The 18,149-nt window shown below is 39.6% G+C and overlaps 1 protein-coding gene across 8 annotated transcripts in view; it reads right to left on the bottom strand.

Annotated features, from left to right (window-relative positions):
* The window catches only part of LOC134224628 (innexin shaking-B), a 223,018-nt gene that overhangs the window by 81,330 nt on the left and 123,539 nt on the right, over positions 1–18,149 (bottom strand). For all 8 annotated transcript variants that reach the window (XM_062704061.1, XM_062704060.1, XM_062704058.1 and 5 more), the window contains exon 6: positions 17,205–17,338. In XM_062704061.1, the coding sequence (XP_062560045.1) occupies positions 17,205–17,338 (134 nt within the window). The remainder of the gene's footprint in view (positions 1–17,204; positions 17,339–18,149) is intronic.

Genomic DNA, 18,149 nt, shown 5'->3' with positions numbered 1-18,149 from the left:
GTTCGCTCCAGAACAAAGGTTGGCCAAAACCTCAAAATGTCCCTAAAAATAGGTTTTATGTTTGTATTGTGGTTTTTTGATGGTTTTTATCACATACAGACTTAAAGATGGGTGTTGGAGCTCTACTTTGGCAATATACAGCCGTGTTTTTGGCATCCCTGGGGTAGTACATACTTTCATTTTACTGCTAAATTCGCCTTTTGAAAACAAATCAAGTCTTTTACTTGACTCAAGTGGTGGAATTAAATGGGATAGTACTAAGCGGTACTAACTCGTTTTATGACAAGTGAAGATATTCCACAAAAAAGCTTTTAATAATTTTCTTATCAAAAGTCTTATTTGCTGAATACTGTGCTAAGACAAGACAAAACAAATAATTTTATGCTGTGCTAAGACAAAACAAATAATTTTATTAGGAACATGCTCAATTATGGAATATTTTTGACAAAATGTTGAATTTGAATTGAATCAATTAATTTGAATGACAAACGAACAACTTTTATTGCAACTGTATACTTACATTTGTATTCTTTATAATCTTGATTCGAAACAGACTTTCTTTTTCGCTCATTTCAAGGTATCTGTCTTTTCTATAATTATGAGCACTAGCAGAATAACTATTTTCACGAATATGAGACAGTTCAGCTTTTCAGTTCAAATCTCAGTACCAACATTCTCTATTGCTCATTGCAAACATTCTCTATTGCTGCCAAGAAAAGTGTGTTAAAGCTCAAACATTTAAACTTGAAACTCTTGATATGTAGAATCACTTTAATGGCAAAGTATTGAACAATGCCAATTTGATAGAAAATACTAAGAATTTTCATTTCATTTTCTGCTTTAGAAAAGTTTTCAGCATGATTACGTAATTCGGATTATTAGACATAAACAAAATCCAGACAATAAAATTCATTTGAAAGAAATCTAAAATTCGTAGATTCGCGGATGTCAGGAGAAAGTTTTGGAAGTAAGAAATTTTGTGTGTTGTATCTTCTAGCCGTTTGGGAAGAAAACTACTCAATAATTTCATTTACAGCAATAAAAATATTCAAATAAAAGTATACAAATGATTCCGTCATTGAATTATCGCTTTCATTACACATGTTTTAAATAATTATATCAAACGTTTCAACTTCAATCAGATAATTAAAAAAAAAGACTTTTTTAAGGTTCTTGTGAACAAAAAATGCGCATTTGTAAGGTTTTAGTTAGAAATAGACCAAAAATACTATAACATTTCGAACTAAACGGTTAAAAAAGCAGCTTATCGCAACTTTTCGCAAAACAAAATAGTGATTAATAGAAAGCTATTGCTTTAAGCTTTGTAATGAGCATAGAATCATTGCGAGCACTCATCGGCGCCTATACTTTTGGAGAACTTCAATCTGAGAAATGTGAGTATTTTAATTAATTTTGTATTTAAAGTTAAATTAAGTTGAGTTCTGTCACCTATATTTGACATAGACATATTATTTAAGACCCTGACAATGCAGTCTTGAAATAATATTGGAGTTAGCGATGTAATTGTAGCCGTGCGATGCTGATCTAAACGCGTTGTCAAACAGCGTTTTCAATCGAAAATCAGCATTCATGTTGAATTCAAAATGATGTAACAAAGTCAAAACTCAACAAAACTACTTCAAATTTTGAATTTGAACCACTTAAGTTTTCTATAAAATGAGAAAAATATAATTCCGACGGAAACACGAATTTCGATTTTTGAGGTTTTGGCTGCTCTCGAACCATTGTGCATCGTCCAGCAACGCCCGATGGTCCCGTTGGACGACGATCGCCCGCATAACCGGTCGCCTCGCTATTCCGACGAGATTTCTGGCCGCACATCTGGGCAGGAGTCGCTGTGTCGGCTATTCTGCTTCCATCATCAACAGCAGCAGCGGTATGTAGCGGGTTAGGGAAAAAGGTCGAAAGATCGAAAGACAAAAGGTCGAAGGGACAAAACATCGAAAGACAAAAGGTTGAAGGGACAAATGGTCGAAAAGCACAAAAGGTCGAAAGGGACAAAAGGTTGATAGTACAAAACGTCGAACGGGACAAAAGGCCGGAAGAAACAAAAGATCAAAAAGAACAAAAAATCTAAAGGAACAAAAGGTCGAAATAGACAATAAACTGAAATGGAGAGAATCAATTTCGCACCATTGTTGTCCTACACTTTGGCAGAAACTTTGATTTTTTATTTTTTACAATTTTTAACAATTAAAAAAATTCATTCAGTGAGTACAAATTATAGATAGATGTTTCAGTTTTCTAAATGTCATTTCCATCTATCAAAATGGCGCACGCCGGACACACGCGAGCGTGCGCCCATCAAATTCACCGGCGTGTATTACACATGGAGGGGGCATGGAGGTATGAAATTATTCGGGAAATGAAAACATCACAACACTTAGGAGCTAAGCAGAATAGATACATTTCCTAGGGGAAAACTGCCAAAACGTACGCAAACGCATCTATTCTGCTCAGATCTTTAGAACATCTATTCAATAGATTTTTAAAAACCTTAGGCCCTGCTTACAGGTCAAACTTTTTATTTTGTGACTATTTCTAGAAATAAATTGATGACCTACTTCATTCACATTCAATTTATTCGCCATGTCCTTGTAGAAGTGTAGTAGATATATGGAGTTCAGTTGCCGTTATCTCGTACTGGATCTCCTATAGGTTTTCGAACTTTGGATCACAGAAAACGATCGCTCAGCAGCAGCAGATATCGTAATGGTGATGAATACCTTTACTTACTTGACAAATTTCAGGAAAAGATCTATCAAATGTGGTTGCTCCTGCAGATAGTCCATGACATCTGAGACGCTTCCAGCAGATCTGGTACCTTCAATAACTGCACATATCTCGTTGAACCATCAACCGCTCCACTATGGGGAATCAGGTGGCCGAAAATAAAAAAATCGACTTTCTCTGATTCGTAATTCAAGTTGACCTACTAAATGCTAATGCTTTGGAGCATTAAACCCCAGCATATCAGCACTCTAAGCCATATGGTTATCAAGATATAGGCATTAGAGCCAGACACTTTTTAGTTCTTGAAAAATCAATGCATTATTCAACTGTCAATATCTTCGGCTACAGTAGCTCTTTTCCAACTCTTTAAAAATTTTCTGAAAGCTTGTTTCATGGACTTGCGAAGAACGGGTTAGTTATGGGAAAATAGGTAGTGAAACATTCGAAAATGACCCGAAGAAAAAAATTTTTTTTTTCATACAAAAAGTTCCATACAAAAAAAAATTTCTCAAAGTTTCGCTTAGCGACTACCACTACGACTTTCTTTGGACCTCCCAGAAGGCATTAAAACAAATTCCAGCTGCTTATGGCTGCAAATCTGCGATTCCGATCACTTTTTCGAAAAAAAGTCATTAATTTTGAAACATTAAATGTAATTATTCCCATAATACACGGCAGACTGTGATGGGCTGGATACAAATCCCATGCGTATGACAAAAGAGCATCAAGAACAGTTAAAATAGAGATAGTAGATAACACGAAAAGTGTCGTAGGCTTCGTGGTAGGCCGTGTACACGATAGCTTATGCAGCTATATGATACTCCATTTGGCGTAGGCTCACCAAGAGGAGGCAACTCATTATCTATCAAGTATCAAGCAAATAAATATGAAAAAAAAAAACAATATACTCTTGAGGGTTACGAAAATACTCTAGGCTTCATTCGAAATTATTTCATAAAAAGTAAAATTTTGATATTAATTAAAATCCAATATGTGAATACAAGAAGCAAAAATGTCTGTACCTAAGGACATCTTTCGATAATTATTGGTATGTACCTAGGTGAAATAAATAAACAGAACATTTATGAATGTCTATCTGAGTGCATAGTGAGCTGTGATTGCGAAGGTAAATCGTGTGAAGTGTTTGTACTTATTATTTGGTGAATCATGAATTATAGGCAACTCATTGAAGTATTTAGAGCTCACGAGGGACGTCAGGTAGATCGCGTTGAAAAAGCTTTGGAATATATCTGCCAAAGCTTCGCTGTGGATAAACAAAAAAAGAGTCAACTCCATACAAAATTGAAAAATCTGCATTTGAAATTTGAAAAAAAAATGGCAGGCCGCATCCCGTACCAAAACTTACTTTGACTCATATAATGAGGAATGGCTTGCCCATGCTGGGGATATAATTATTCATTCACCAGCACCACTTGGAATGTTGGCTGAAGAAGCAGCTGTCAACACAAGCACTTAAAAAAAAGTCGGACTCATCATGCCAGGAAAGCCTCAAGAGAAGAAAATTTACATGACGTTTTCATTCGTGCTATGAACTCGTCGGATCCTTTGATAAGCTCCCTCAACTTAGGTAAGCGACTTCAAAATAAATCTAATCTGGAATATCCAGAAGATGTTCAAAGTTTTTAGTGACTGAAACTTCTTGCAATACAACAGATTCGAGTACAGAAAAATATACCATAGCAGATATTTTAATCGATCTTGAAGAAATAAATGATGATTTTGTTGAGGATGTTCATGTACATAATGAATAAATAAATGTTGTTGCAGTATACTTATATATCTTGAAGCTTTTATTGCATGGAGTTCGTTTAGCTTTAATAGAGCTTTATATTGTATTCCCTTTACTTGTTTTACGGGTTAAGAGCCTGAACCAATCTGAAAAATCCTACAAAGACAACCTGTTACGTATGTAGATGCAATGGCCTGTATTTGACGGGGTCCTTGTGCAACTTAGAACATCTGTACAACTCAATTCACATAAAAACAGTATACAATTTTCTAGTTTGAACTCTACAGGTCTGCGCTGCAATAAAATACACATCTATAGACTGCTGTGTACATGAGACATTCGTAGATAAAAGGGATATATTCCATAGAGATCAAAGGTTTGTATTCCAGGGAGTTTGGAGACCTTAGAAGTAATAACGACCTGCAAAACAAGTATTTCACATCTTTTAGACAATAATCTACGATATAAGTGTGAAATATTGCAGAAATGAAATGAAAATATTTTCGGCCACCTACTTGTATGGAGCCGCCCCATAGTGCGCTCGGAGCGTCGGAGCGAAACGATACTTTGCCCCCTTAGATATTTAAGAGAGGGTGGCAAAAAGTACCTCGCCCCCCAAAGTTGGCGCCTATGCGCCGGTGTATTTTCAATGTGCGTGGTTGCAGCGTGTACTATTTTTGACAAATCGAAGTGACATTTAGAAAACGTAGATATCCATCTATTATTTGCACTCATTGAATCAATTTTATTCAATTGATAAAAATACACAAATATAACGCGACGCGAGACAAGACATAACACTTATCGTTTTTACACTCGTCAACTTTTTCTTCTTCTTCTTCTTCTTCTTCTTCTTCTTCTTCTTCTTCTTCAATGGCTTTACATTCCAACTGGAACTTGTCCTGCTTTTTAACTTTTCTCAACAGTTTCGAATTCTCCCAGTTAATGTTATGACCACAGTTTACTGCATGTGCGGCCACGCTCGATTCGTTTGTTTCCAGTGTTTTCACAGCACTTTTGTATTCCCTTAAACTTTAAGGGAACACAAAAGTGCTGTGAAAACACTGGAAACAAACGAATCGCTACTAAACGCTACTAAACAAATGAATCAAACTTTAAGGGAACACAAAAGTGCTGTGAAAACACTGGAAACAAAATAATCGAGCGTGGCCGCACATGCAGTAAACTGTGGTCATAACATAAACTGGGAGAATTCAAAACTGTTGAGAGCAGTAAGAAAAAACTCCCAACTCAACGCATGGGAATCGATGTTCATCACAAATTCTAAAGAACCGCTGATGAGTGAAGACGAGCTACCCATCGTATCCAACCTTTTCGAACTGGCAGAAAAGGACATTCCCTAACAAAAATTGCAACCGAACGTGTACGAGTAACGTACGAAAAGTAGTCAGTTGGACATAGTTCTGATGATGGGCAACATCGCGACCGAAACCGGTCGACTTAAAAGGTATTTTTAAAAAATCTTAGTTGAGTCTAACAAGTACTTCGTCTTTCCATGGAAAGACGGCCCTGGTACGTGCTGCAGTATTCTACTTCGTGCTTGCCAAGATTTAATTCTTTTAATTAGTAATAACCTACAGTATTTATTAATCAATAATAAGAAAAAGCTTCTCGAGCCAGATAAAAAAGCTTTCGTGCCGGTTATGAAGTATTATTTCTTACAAGCCGCGCGCCACCAAAAATAAAGCGATGGGCCGCATCCGGCCCGCGAGCCGTACGTTGGGCAGCCCTGCCTCAAACGAACCTTAATTTTGCGGTCTGACCGATGTAAACTGCAGAACAGTCATCACAGGAGATTCGATGAACTCCCGACTGCTCTTCTGATGGAACCATATCCTTCAGGTTACACAGTAATTCACGCTTTTGTGTACTACCTGTAGCTGGTTATTCTGGGATGAAACGGTAGACTTATTCTTTTTTTTCTCTGCTGCTGGCTCCAGTGTTGTAATTTCCTGGCGGTGCTTTTTTTCGTTTGTGTTTTCGGAGAATTGTTTCCACAAACTTCCTGTCGTACCCGGTCATTTCAGCTGTGTTGTAGATTTTATTTTCTTCCTCGTCGAATTCTAGTTATCCATTAGTACGTTGTACAGCCGATGTGCCATACAGTGGAACGCTGCTTGTTTCTGAGCTCCAAAATTATTGGAGTCAGATGTTATGTGCCGATCAGTTGATGTAGGTTTTCGCTATATTCCAAACTTTAGTGTGCAATCTTCTGTTTTCGTGATCATAAGGTCAAGAAAGGGAAGTTTGCCATCCACCTCTTTTTCAACAGTGAATTTAATTGAGCTGTGTTGGGTGTTCAGAAACTCTAGTGTCTACTATAGGTAGCGTTCTTTCACGGGCGCAAAAATATCGTCTACATAGCGCCGCCAAACTCTAGGGAAACGTTTGTCTTTTTGAGCCTCAGTTTCAAAGTCGCTGATGAGAACATCAGCTAATAGAGGCGAAATTTTGCTTCCCATGCTAGGGCCAAATGTTTGCTTATAAAACTTCCCTCTGAAAGTAAAGAAGTTTCGGTCCATACACACCTGAGCCACGGAGATGTATGCCTCGACGTGATTGGGAGGTACACAGTACTGGAAGTACTATGAAAAATAGTAAAAAATAAAAGAGCATTTTTTTGTCAACTGTATAGGACAACTCTGTCTCGCACAATACAAGTTTTATTCATTTCCCAAATCAAGAATCTTTTTTATCTCTAACAGAACTATCTAGATATTCATACGATTGTTCCATAGTGATTAGTCCTTCTTTTAAAAATGCTCATTCTTCAACATTGATTGATGAGATGACTTCTGCTTGAAGTTGGATGCATTTTAACTTGTTATCAACTTATTCTTGATCGACCTTTTGTTTTTTTATGTCTTTATTATCAAGACTTTCAGCCCAAGGCTGGCTCGTCTCGTAATGACCTTTTGTCCTTTTCGACCTTTTGTCCCTTTCGACCTTTTGTGCTTTTCGATCCTTGTCCCTTTCGACCTTCTGTTCCTTTTGAACTTTTGTCTTTCCGACCTTTTGTCATAGATTCGTATATACCGGAACCATCGTTTAAATTAAATACCACATAATAAATCAACACATAATTTGATTACACAGAACAACAGTGTGGAGTGTGCCCATAAATAGGAACAAATAAAATGCATAAGTAAAGTGAAAGCTCCAGATGTTAGTTCTTGTTTACCGGTTTGGAAATTGTCTCGACTTCTCTGGGCATAAAAGTATCATCATCACCTGTCATAAGACTCGAGAGTCGAGTCAAGTACGAGACACTGAAGACGGCCTTACTGTTGAGGTCGAAATACGTATCTGTCAGGATACAATTAAGTGGTGGAATTCAATGGAATTGTTTAAACTCGTCTTATGACAGGTGAAAACATTCCACTAAAAAGCTCAAAATAATTTTCTTATCAGTATCATCATGTTAGCCTCATGATATACGAATGCAAAAATGGTAACTTGGCTTAGAAACCTCGCAGTTAATAACTGTGGAAGTGCTGAATGGACACTATGCAGCGAGGCAGCAATGTTTCAAAGGGGGATGCAATGCCAATAAGAAGAAGAAAAAGAAGAAGAAGAAGTAAAAGCTATAATAAGAAGGGTTATTCAGTCAAGTGAAAAATCAATTTAAAACAAATTGAAAAAGAAGAAATTTTCATTTATTCTTTAGAATTCCTTCTTTGAATTTTCGAAGGAATATCTTGATGTATTTCTAAAAGAATTCCTTGATTCTATCTCCGAGGTAATTGCCTGAGAATTAACCAAAAGATTTCCTAGAGGAAATTCCGAAGGTTTCTAAAAGAATTGTTTGAAGAATTTCAGAAGATAGGGAAACTGTTTCGTTTTCCATCTCACCGAACAAATATTCATCTCATCACAAAACAAAGAAATATAGCACCAATCTCGTCGCTTCTTTTTGCTCATTCTAATTGGTGAAAAAAATTACAAAAATAAGAAACAAACCAAATTTATTTTGCTTTGTTTTTGATGAGATGGAAATAGAAGCTATGGGATGAAGTGCCGAACCGTTCCCCTATTTCTATATTTATTTTCGGAGTTTTTCGAAGATATGCATTGAGGAATTTTATAATCAATCACTGGATGAATTTTCGATGGATTACTATTACTAAATTCGATTCGATTTTCAACAGATACAGTCAATTTATTTGTTTCGCGGATAACATGAACATTGTCGGCCGAACATTTGCAAAGGTGGCAGAACTGTACATCCGCCTGAAACGTGAAGCAACAAAAGTTGGACTGGTGGTGAATGCATCGGAGACAACCCAAGCAGCACATTTGTCATTAATGAGTTATTGTGACCTATGTACGACCAAATACAGTCATATATGAGTTCCTGTGATCAAATCGGTCTAAATTGTGCTACTCGGGAAAGTACATGCTTGTGGGCGGCACCGAGCGCGACAGGGCCCGCCTGGGAAGCAGTGTTACGATAGACACCACCTTCGAGGTGGTCGAGGAATTCTTCTACCTTGGATCCTTGCCAACGGCAGATAACAATGTTAGTCGTGAAATACGAAGGCACATCATCTGTGGAACTCAGGCCTATTACGGGCTCCAGAAGAAACTGCGGTCAAAAAAGATTCGCCACAACACTAAATGTGAATGAACCACGAGCTCGCCCAGCTCTACGGCGAACCCAGTATCCAGAAGGTAGCTAAAGCAGGAAGGGTACTATGGGCAGGACATGTTGCAAGAATGCCGGACAGCAACCCTGTGTGGTAATCTACCACTACATTGTCTCAAAGCATCTACCCGTCAAGGTAGATCAGGACAATGAAAACCAGGCAGCTCATCGATAGGTAAATAATTATGAATATTTACCTCTCGATAGTTACCTGATCATGTATATATATAGTATGTAAGTAGATAATAAAATTAGAGTTAAGGTAGAACCAAAGGGGTTTGGTAACTCTCCCAGATATCACATTCCCAGAGGACGACGGCTCATCTCACCTGCAAAGATGGTGTTCGATTCCGATTCGGTAGGTACGAGACAGCGCACAGTGATGCCAAGGCGGAAAAAAGTGAAGAAAATTGAGTTGAGCGTACAGCATCGAAAGTATTTTTATAATTTTTCATAATGTTTGAAATGTCTTTCCTCAAAATTTCACGAAGATTGGATGAAAATTGCACAAGGTGCATCATGTCGATCCAATGGTAAATCAAAGATGTTTTTTTAAATTGCTTGTAACATGTATGGCGAAGACATGATGTTGTTCAACCTGATTTTTAACTATGAGCACGCAACCGCACGCATGCCGAATCGGGCTTATTTCAAAGCTTATTTATTCAGCTTTTCGGGGATATGATGATTGTTTTGCGCAAATCTGCGCAAATAGCATTTTTCTTCAAAGCATTCTTGAAGTAAACATAAGCATTAACACGCCGAATACAGTGATCAGAAAATTGTGGGAACTAAATTTTCAAACAGCTGGATCTCAAGCGTCTTTCGACCGATTTTCACAATTCTTTTACGGATGTGTTACCTACCTCATCTAGTTTCTTCATACTGGTGAGATATGTTTCTATGTTTTTTTATTCAAAATATAGTAAATTTCGATTTACATGACATTTTTCAGTCGGAACTTACAGGTTCAAAAAATGTTTTAAAACACTATTCTAGCATTGAGTATACTATGTGTCAACAAAATGTTTCTTCTGTACATCCCTAGCGACTCCAAAATGACCTCCATAGTAATGAAAGATGATATGCAAATGTTGACGATGAAAACTACGGAAACCCGCGCCAATGAAAACCCGTCATGTCCATGTAGGTCAATAGAGGCTAGGGGAATGATATTCTACTCAGTTTTGCCCAAATCAGATGTTCTAGGATCTCCAAACTGTTTAGGAGTTTGGATCAATTGGTCTACCAAGTCAACTGAGCTCGATAGCTATCTGAAATCGACTAATCATGTCCACACAAGTCCTTAGAGCCCACGCATATGATTTACAGCACAGTTATACCCATACCAGATGTTCTGGAGTTTGGATCAATTGGTCTACCAGGTCAACTGCACTCGGTACAAATCTGACAGCAATAAGATGTCCATACAAGTCAGTAGAGCCCATGCATACGATTTGGAACTCAGTTATACCAATATCAGATATTCGAAGTACTCCATACTGCTCTGGAGTCTATCTAGTCAACTGCGCTCAATATAACTTTGACATCAACCAGTCATGTCCATACAAGTTCCTAGAGCCTATATGTGTGATTTTCAACTCTGTTATATCCAAACCAGATGTTATGAGCTACCCAAAATGTTCTCTAACCAATCGGTCTACAATCTCAACTGCGCTCGATACAAACATGATATCATACATTCATGTTAATATATGTCCGTAGACACCATGCTTACAAATTTCGTTTCAGTTATACCCAAACCAGATGTTCTAGGTTGTCCAAACTATTGTAAAGTTTGGAGCAATTGGTTTAACAGGTCAAAATCTGACATTGACCAGTTATGTCCATACACGTCCGTCGAGCCAGCGTATATGATTCAAAATATGAATCATGAAACGTATATGAAGTTCAAAAATTTTCAAACTGTTTAGGAGTTCGTATCAATTGGTCTATCAGGAATTACTAGAGGAACTTCCAGAAGGATTCCTGGAAGAACTTCAGATTTTCCGAAGCAACTTCCGCAGGAATTAAAAAAAAACTTCCGGAGGAGTTCTAGAAAGAACTTTCGGAGGAGTTCCAAGAGGAACTTCCAGATGAATTCCAGAAGGAACTTCCAAAGATATTCCAGAAATAACTTCCAAAGCTTTCCAAAAAGGAACTTCCGGAGGAATTTCAGAAGGAACTTCCGGAGGAATTCCAGAAGAAACTTTCGGAGGAATTCCGAAATGAACTTCCGCAAGAATTTTAAAATAAACTTCCGGAGAAATTCTGGAAAGAACTTCCGGCGGAATTCCAGAAGGAGCTTCCGGGGAAATTCCAGAAGGAACTTCCGGAGGAATTCCAGAAGGAACTTCCGGAGGAAATTCAGAATGCATCTCCAGAAGAACTCCAGAAGGAACCTGGAGTTTTCGGAGGAATTCTTCCGAATATTCCTCCAAGAATTCCTCTGGATATTCCTCTAGGATTTTTTTCGGATATTCCTCCAAATCTTTCTCTGGGATTCTTCCAGAACTACAGGAACTCCTCCGGATATTCCTCCAGGAATTCCTCCATGCATTCTTCTTAATAGACAGAAGCTGTACGACCGTGATCAGTTTAATTTAATTTTATTGGCATATCGGTCTCGATGCTGCTCGTATAGAGGAAGGGAGCAGCGTGTGTGCGAAAGCAGATGGGAAAGAAACGGAGTCCAAATGTTATCGCTAGGCAGCGACAAGTGTGAAAATGGTTGAAAGGTGTTGAAGTATGCGAGGGCCATTTGAGAATAATTAAATTATCGAAGCGTCCGTCTTTGCCGTACATCCTTTCTGGGGATGGCTCGGGCAGTGAATGAAAGTCCAACTGTGGATGAACTTCCGAAGGAATTTCTGGAGGCACTTCCGAAGGAGTTCCTGGAGGAATTTACGAAGGAATTCCTGGAGGAACTTCCGAAGGAATTCCTGGAGGAACTTCCAAAGGAATTCCTGGAGGAACTTCCAAAGGAATTCCTGGAGGAACTTCCAAAGGAATTCCTGGAGGAACTTCCAAAGGAATTCCTGGAGGAACTTCCAGAGGAATTCCTGGAGCAACTAATTTTATTTGTCTTATTTGTCTTGTTTGTCTTATTTTTCTTATTTACATCAGCACTACTGTTATTACACAAATCCTTTTCATGGCTCATGTTTTCATTTTCCAAAACCAGCTGGAGTTTCTTTATTTTGATCTGCTCATTGTGTGATTGGTCGACGTTGTTGCTGTTCTCTCGCCGAACCACTGCATGCATGCAGGCATGAGTAATAAATTTCTTCCCCATTGTTGCAAATTCCTTTTATTCTCCGTTTACGGCAAATTCTAAAGCAATTGTAAACTGCATATTGATGAAATAATTTTGGCGACACTGACAACGTCATTCTGGCGGGCTGAATTGGATAATTTTCTCTGTCAGAGAGGGATGCCACGTGCTTTTTCAACGGAAAACCCTTCCCTCAGACCTTAAGGCTTATTCCAGGGTCATAAAATCGTCATATGTATATGATAAGTTTTATATATCACTGTCTTAAAAAAATCTTCGTAGCAATCTCAAGCACAAAAACCCTAAATAATCCACCTATCGGTGATGGTGCCTTTCTCGTTCGTTCAAAAGAATTAAGAAATATGTAAGAAAACGGAAAAATAACACAAATATGTGGATAGGTCTTATTTTTCATATTTGTTTATATGCATTATACAATTTCTCACCGAACGCAACTTGTTGCAAGCAAATCGGATGGACATAAGTGCCAAAAAAGTGATTTTGTATTGTAATAATGAAATTAGTATTTTGGCCATAACTTCTGATCCCATTGTCCGATCTGACCAAATTTTCAATAAGAAACAATGGAACAGGATTCTGCTTTGAATGCAGTTTGTTGCGAGCGAGTCGGTTGAGGATAAGTGCCAAAAAAAAGAGTGATGGGGTTTTACCCGTTTTTTGTATGAAAAATATGTATTTTAGCCACAACTTTTGAGCCCATAGTCCTATCCGGCCAATTTTCAATAGGAAACAATGGGACAATATTCCGCATCGAATGCAACATGTTGCGAGAAAATCGGTTGACAAAAAGTGATTGAAAAGACTTTTTCCATGTTTTGTATGGAGTGGCATCACTGTGCAGCGTGGAGCAGAGCGAGCAAGATGGGCAAACCAGGTGCAAAACGACTTTGGGCGCATTCGAGGATGGGGCGTGGGTCGCATTCGAGGATGGAGAGATGCGGCCTCAACCGTGTATTGTGGTGTCAAATTGTTGATTCAGTGTTATCTGTTTAGATGTAAACTAAATAAAGGAAATGAACTCACGAAAGGAATTCACGAAGGAATTTCTGACTGTAACCCCGATATTTTTGTTTTTGTTTTGGCATGAAGTCTTAATTTCAGATTAAAAACCCAACTTAATTTACCGAGTGGTGATACTGCCTTTTTCGCATTTAGCCAAGACACCAACCTTATATGGAGCTTATATAGCTCGATTCCATTTTCTTAATAACTTTTGAACGCAATGGTCGATCGTTATCAAATTCAATAGTGATCAACAAGGCTTTGTCCCCTATCGAATGCAACTAGTTGCGAGAAAATTGGTTACTATATGAAAAAGTGGCTAATGTTTTTCGTTTTTCGTGTACACACACACACACACACATACACACAGACAGACAGACATGTGTTCAGTTCGACGAGCTGAGTCGATTGGTATATAACATCATGGGTCTAAAAGACTTCTATAAAAAGTTCGATTTTGGAGTGAAATGATAGCCTTTCGGTACAACATTGTTGTACGAGAAAGGCAAAAAGGGTTTTGGTTTATTTACTGTCCTGATTTTCGAAGAAATTCCTGGAAGATACCCGATGAGACAGCAGACCCGCCTTTTTCAGGAGAAGAAACGCCGCCTAGAAGAAGCGGAGTGCGAGGAGATGGAACAGCTGTGCCGTTCTCAAGATACACACCAAGTTCTATCAGAAGCTCAACGCATCCCGCAAAGGCTTCGTGCCGCGAGCCGAAATGTGCTGGGATAAGGATGGGAGCATCTTGACGGACGAACGTGTGGTGATCGAAAGGTGGAAGCAGCACTACGAGGAACATCTGAATGGCGCTGAGAGTACAGGCAGTGAAAGTCAAGGCAGCGGAGGAGATGACTACGTCAGTTCAGCGGACGATGGAAGCCAACCAGCCCCCACCTTGAGGGAAGTTAAGGATGCCATTCAACAGCTAAAGACCAATAAAGCAGCTGGTAAGGATGGTATTGGAGCTGAGCTCATCAAGATGGGCCCGGAAAAGCTGGCCACTTGCCTGCACAAACTGATAGTCAGAATCTGGGAAACCGAACAGCTACCGGAGGAGTGGAAGGAAGGGGTTATATGCCCCATCTACAAGAAAGGCGACAAACTGGAGTGTGAGAACTTTCGAGCGATCACCATCCTTAATGCCGCCTACAAAGTGATATCCCAGATCATCTTCCGTCGTCTGTCACCATTAGTGAACGAGTTCGTGGAAAGTTATCAAGCCGGCTTCGTTGACGGCCGCTCGACAACGGACCAGATCTTTACTGTACGGCAAATCCTTCAAAATGCCGTGAATACCAGGTCCCAACGCACCATCTGTTCGTTGATTTCAAGGCGGCATACGACAGTATAGACCGCGTAGAGCTATGGAAAATTATGGACGAGAACAGCTTCCCTGGGAAGCTTACCAGACTGATCAAAGCAACGGTGGATGGTGTGCAAAACTGTGTGAAGATTTCGGGCGAACACTCCACTCGAATCGCACCGGGGACTAAGACAAGGTGATGGACTTTCGTGCCTGTTGTTCAACATTGCGCTAGAAGGTGTCATGCGGAGAGCCGGGTGTAACAGCCGGGGTACGATTTTCAACAGATCCAGTCAATTCATTTGCTTCGCGGATGACATGGACATTGTCGGCCGAACATTTGCAAAGGTGGCAGAACTGTACACCCGCCTGAAACGTGAAGCAACAAAAGTTGGACTGGTGGTGAATGCGTCAAAGACAAAGTACATGCTTGTGGGCGGAACCGAGCGCGACAGGGCCCGCCTGGGAAGCAGTGTTACGATAGACGGGGATACCTTCGAGGTGGTCGAGGAATTCGTCTACCTCGGATCCTTGCTAACGGCTGACAACAACGTTAGTCGTGAAATACGAAGGCGCATCATCTGTGGAAGTCGGGCCTACTACGGGCTCCAGAAGAAACTGCGATCGAAAAGATTCGCCACCGCACCAAATGTGTCATGTACAAGACGTTAATAAGACCGGTAGTCCTCTACGGACATGAAACATGGACAATGCTCGAGGAGGACTTGCAAGCACTCGGAGTATTCGAGAGACGGGTGCTTAGGACCATCTTTGGCGGTGTGCAAGAAGACGGTGTGTGGCGGCGAAGAATGAACCATGAGCTCGCCCAACTCTACGGCGAACCCAGTATCCAGAAGGTAGCTAAAGCCGGAAGGGTACGATGGGCAGGACATGTTGCAAGAATGCCGGACAGCAACCCTGCAAAAATGGTGTTCGCTTCCGATCCGGCAGGTACGAGACGGCGTGGAGCGCAGCGAGCGAGATGGGCAGACCAGGTGCAGAACGACTTGGCGAGCGTGGGGCGTATCCGAGGATGGAGAGATGCGGCCTCGAACCGTGCATTGTGGCGTCAAATTGTTGACACAGTGTTATCTGTTTAGATGTTAACTAAATAAATGAAAAAATACTCGATGAAATTTCTTCAGATATTGCTGAAGCAATTCTTGCAGGAGATTAAGAAGTAATTTCCGAAGGAATTCCCATAAATATCTAAAAATAGCTTCAAAAATTCGTTTAGATTTTTTACGAAAATCTATTCATTCAGAAATTACATTACAAAATACATTTGAAAATTTCTCCAGGAATTTCTAATAAAATATCTTTGCAATTTCTATCGAGAATACGTCCAGGAATAATTTATGAAATTCCCCGAGTAATTCCTTTGACCATTCCTCCAGGGATTCTTTCGGGAAACCTCCCGAAAGACCTTTTTAAATTTTTCCAGAAATTCCTTGGACAAAACAGTATACACATTAAGTTTTTCTTTTACGAGCTCGGCCAAATCGGGTACCGCTGTAGCTCAGTAAATTTCAGAACTGAGCTTCGGTAGAAAATATCGTTAATTACTGATTCTCAGCAAAATATTGAACATGTGAACATGTATCATCCACTGGCCAGTGGAGATATATCAGCTTCCACACTGATATTCTTCCCTCCCCCTTCATACGGGAGCTTGGCAGAAGGAAGGTCGTGCGATATGTGCCATCACAAATATTGCCCTCCGCTCGCTTTCAAATCGACTTCTATAAAAACATTCTTCATGCCTGCCGTATCCTAACGGAACTATCAATTCTATACTTTCGCCTCTAATGCTATCATGAACATGTACGTCCAAGTTTGGAAGATGATATTAGCATTTCCATATCATTGTAAATTTTTGATGGTTTTACTGAAAGTAAAAGGAAGTTCCAAAGTAATTTCATGATGAATTTACAGAGGATCTTCCTTCGTCGAAAGGAAAATAAGTAATTTTCTAAATTATTCCTGCAAGGAATTCATGGAGTAGTAAGAATTTCTGAAGGATTTTCCAAAGAAATTTTTGAAGAAATTTCTTGAGAAATTTGAAAATGAAGTCTTGAAAAAAGATTTTCGAAAAGATTTTCTATAGGAAATTCTGAAGGAATTGTTAAAAGAATTTGCGAAAGATAGATTCCAATAGAATTTACGGATAACAACTTATTGAAATTACCAAAAAAAACCTAGGTTGCTAGATTCTTTCCAAAATTACTCCAAAATAAGGAATAATCAAAATTCTAGGAAATTCAGGAAATCATTTTTTATTCTCAGAATAATTTTGGCGTATATATGGCGTGCCCCATCGTGTCCCAGCTTAACTCAGCCAGTACATGAAATGCTGCAAAGTAAGGGTTGCCCTGACTGGGTCGCCCATACAACAAACAAAAAATAACTTAACTTATTTCGTAGCACTTACCGTGTATGAACGCAGTCTATTGGATTTCCGACGTATTGTCGAGTTGTTACTGCTATCGAAAACGTTACCAAAAGTATAACGGTTGCGTTCGTGTGTAATCGAAATATCGAAGAATCTGTTTTCACATGATTTACCTAAAACGAAAATGTTCATTTTATTAATATTATGATTTAATTGTTACACTTAAACAAGCATCACACACACACACACTCACATGGCAAAGACCAAAGGACCAACGACGCCAGTTGAAATGTACCCGGAGAGGCTAAAGATAATAGTGGAGGGTCTCTTCCCGCATCACAGCCTAACGCTGTGGGCATCAACTCCGTACGATGATGAAGACGACACTGTTGATGCTACGGTCTCCAGCGAAAAGCTTGAACTTGTCGCGAAAGCTCTGAAGGTTAAAAAAAACTCCTGGTCCGGACGGAGTTTCCAATGTAGCATTGAGGACTGTTCTACTGGCGTTCCCGGACATGGTTAGGACGGTAATGCAAAAATGCCTGGAAGAAGGCAATTTTCCAGATAGATGGAGGATACAGAAGCTGGTGCTGTTGCCAAATCCAGGAAAACCGTCCGGGGATCCAACATCGTACAGGCCCATTTGCTTGTTGGACACCCTCGGAAAACTCTTGGAACGGCTTATTCTGAACAGGCTATCAAAGTACACAGAAGGTGGGCGTGGTCTATCGAATATGCAGTTCGGATTCCGGAATGGTACATCGACGATGGACGCAATCCGGACCGTCGTTCAGAGGGCCAAGATGGCCTCTAAGCAAAAAAGGAGAGTTGGTCGGTACTGTGCTGTCGTAACAATCGATGTTAAAAACGCGTTCAACAGCGCTAGCTAGAACGCTAGAAGGCCATCGCCGTAGCACTGCATAGTATGCGTGTCCCGGTGTAAACCAGGCAAAGCTTAAAAGCGTGTATCGGCTCATGGCTATG

The sequence above is a fragment of the Armigeres subalbatus genome, chromosome 3 (genome assembly GCF_024139115.2).
Source record: "Armigeres subalbatus isolate Guangzhou_Male chromosome 3, GZ_Asu_2, whole genome shotgun sequence".
Taxonomy (NCBI): domain Eukaryota; kingdom Metazoa; phylum Arthropoda; class Insecta; order Diptera; family Culicidae; genus Armigeres; species Armigeres subalbatus.
Note: the sequence above shows the minus strand (reverse complement) of the source record. Positions and strands in the feature narration are given on the sequence as shown.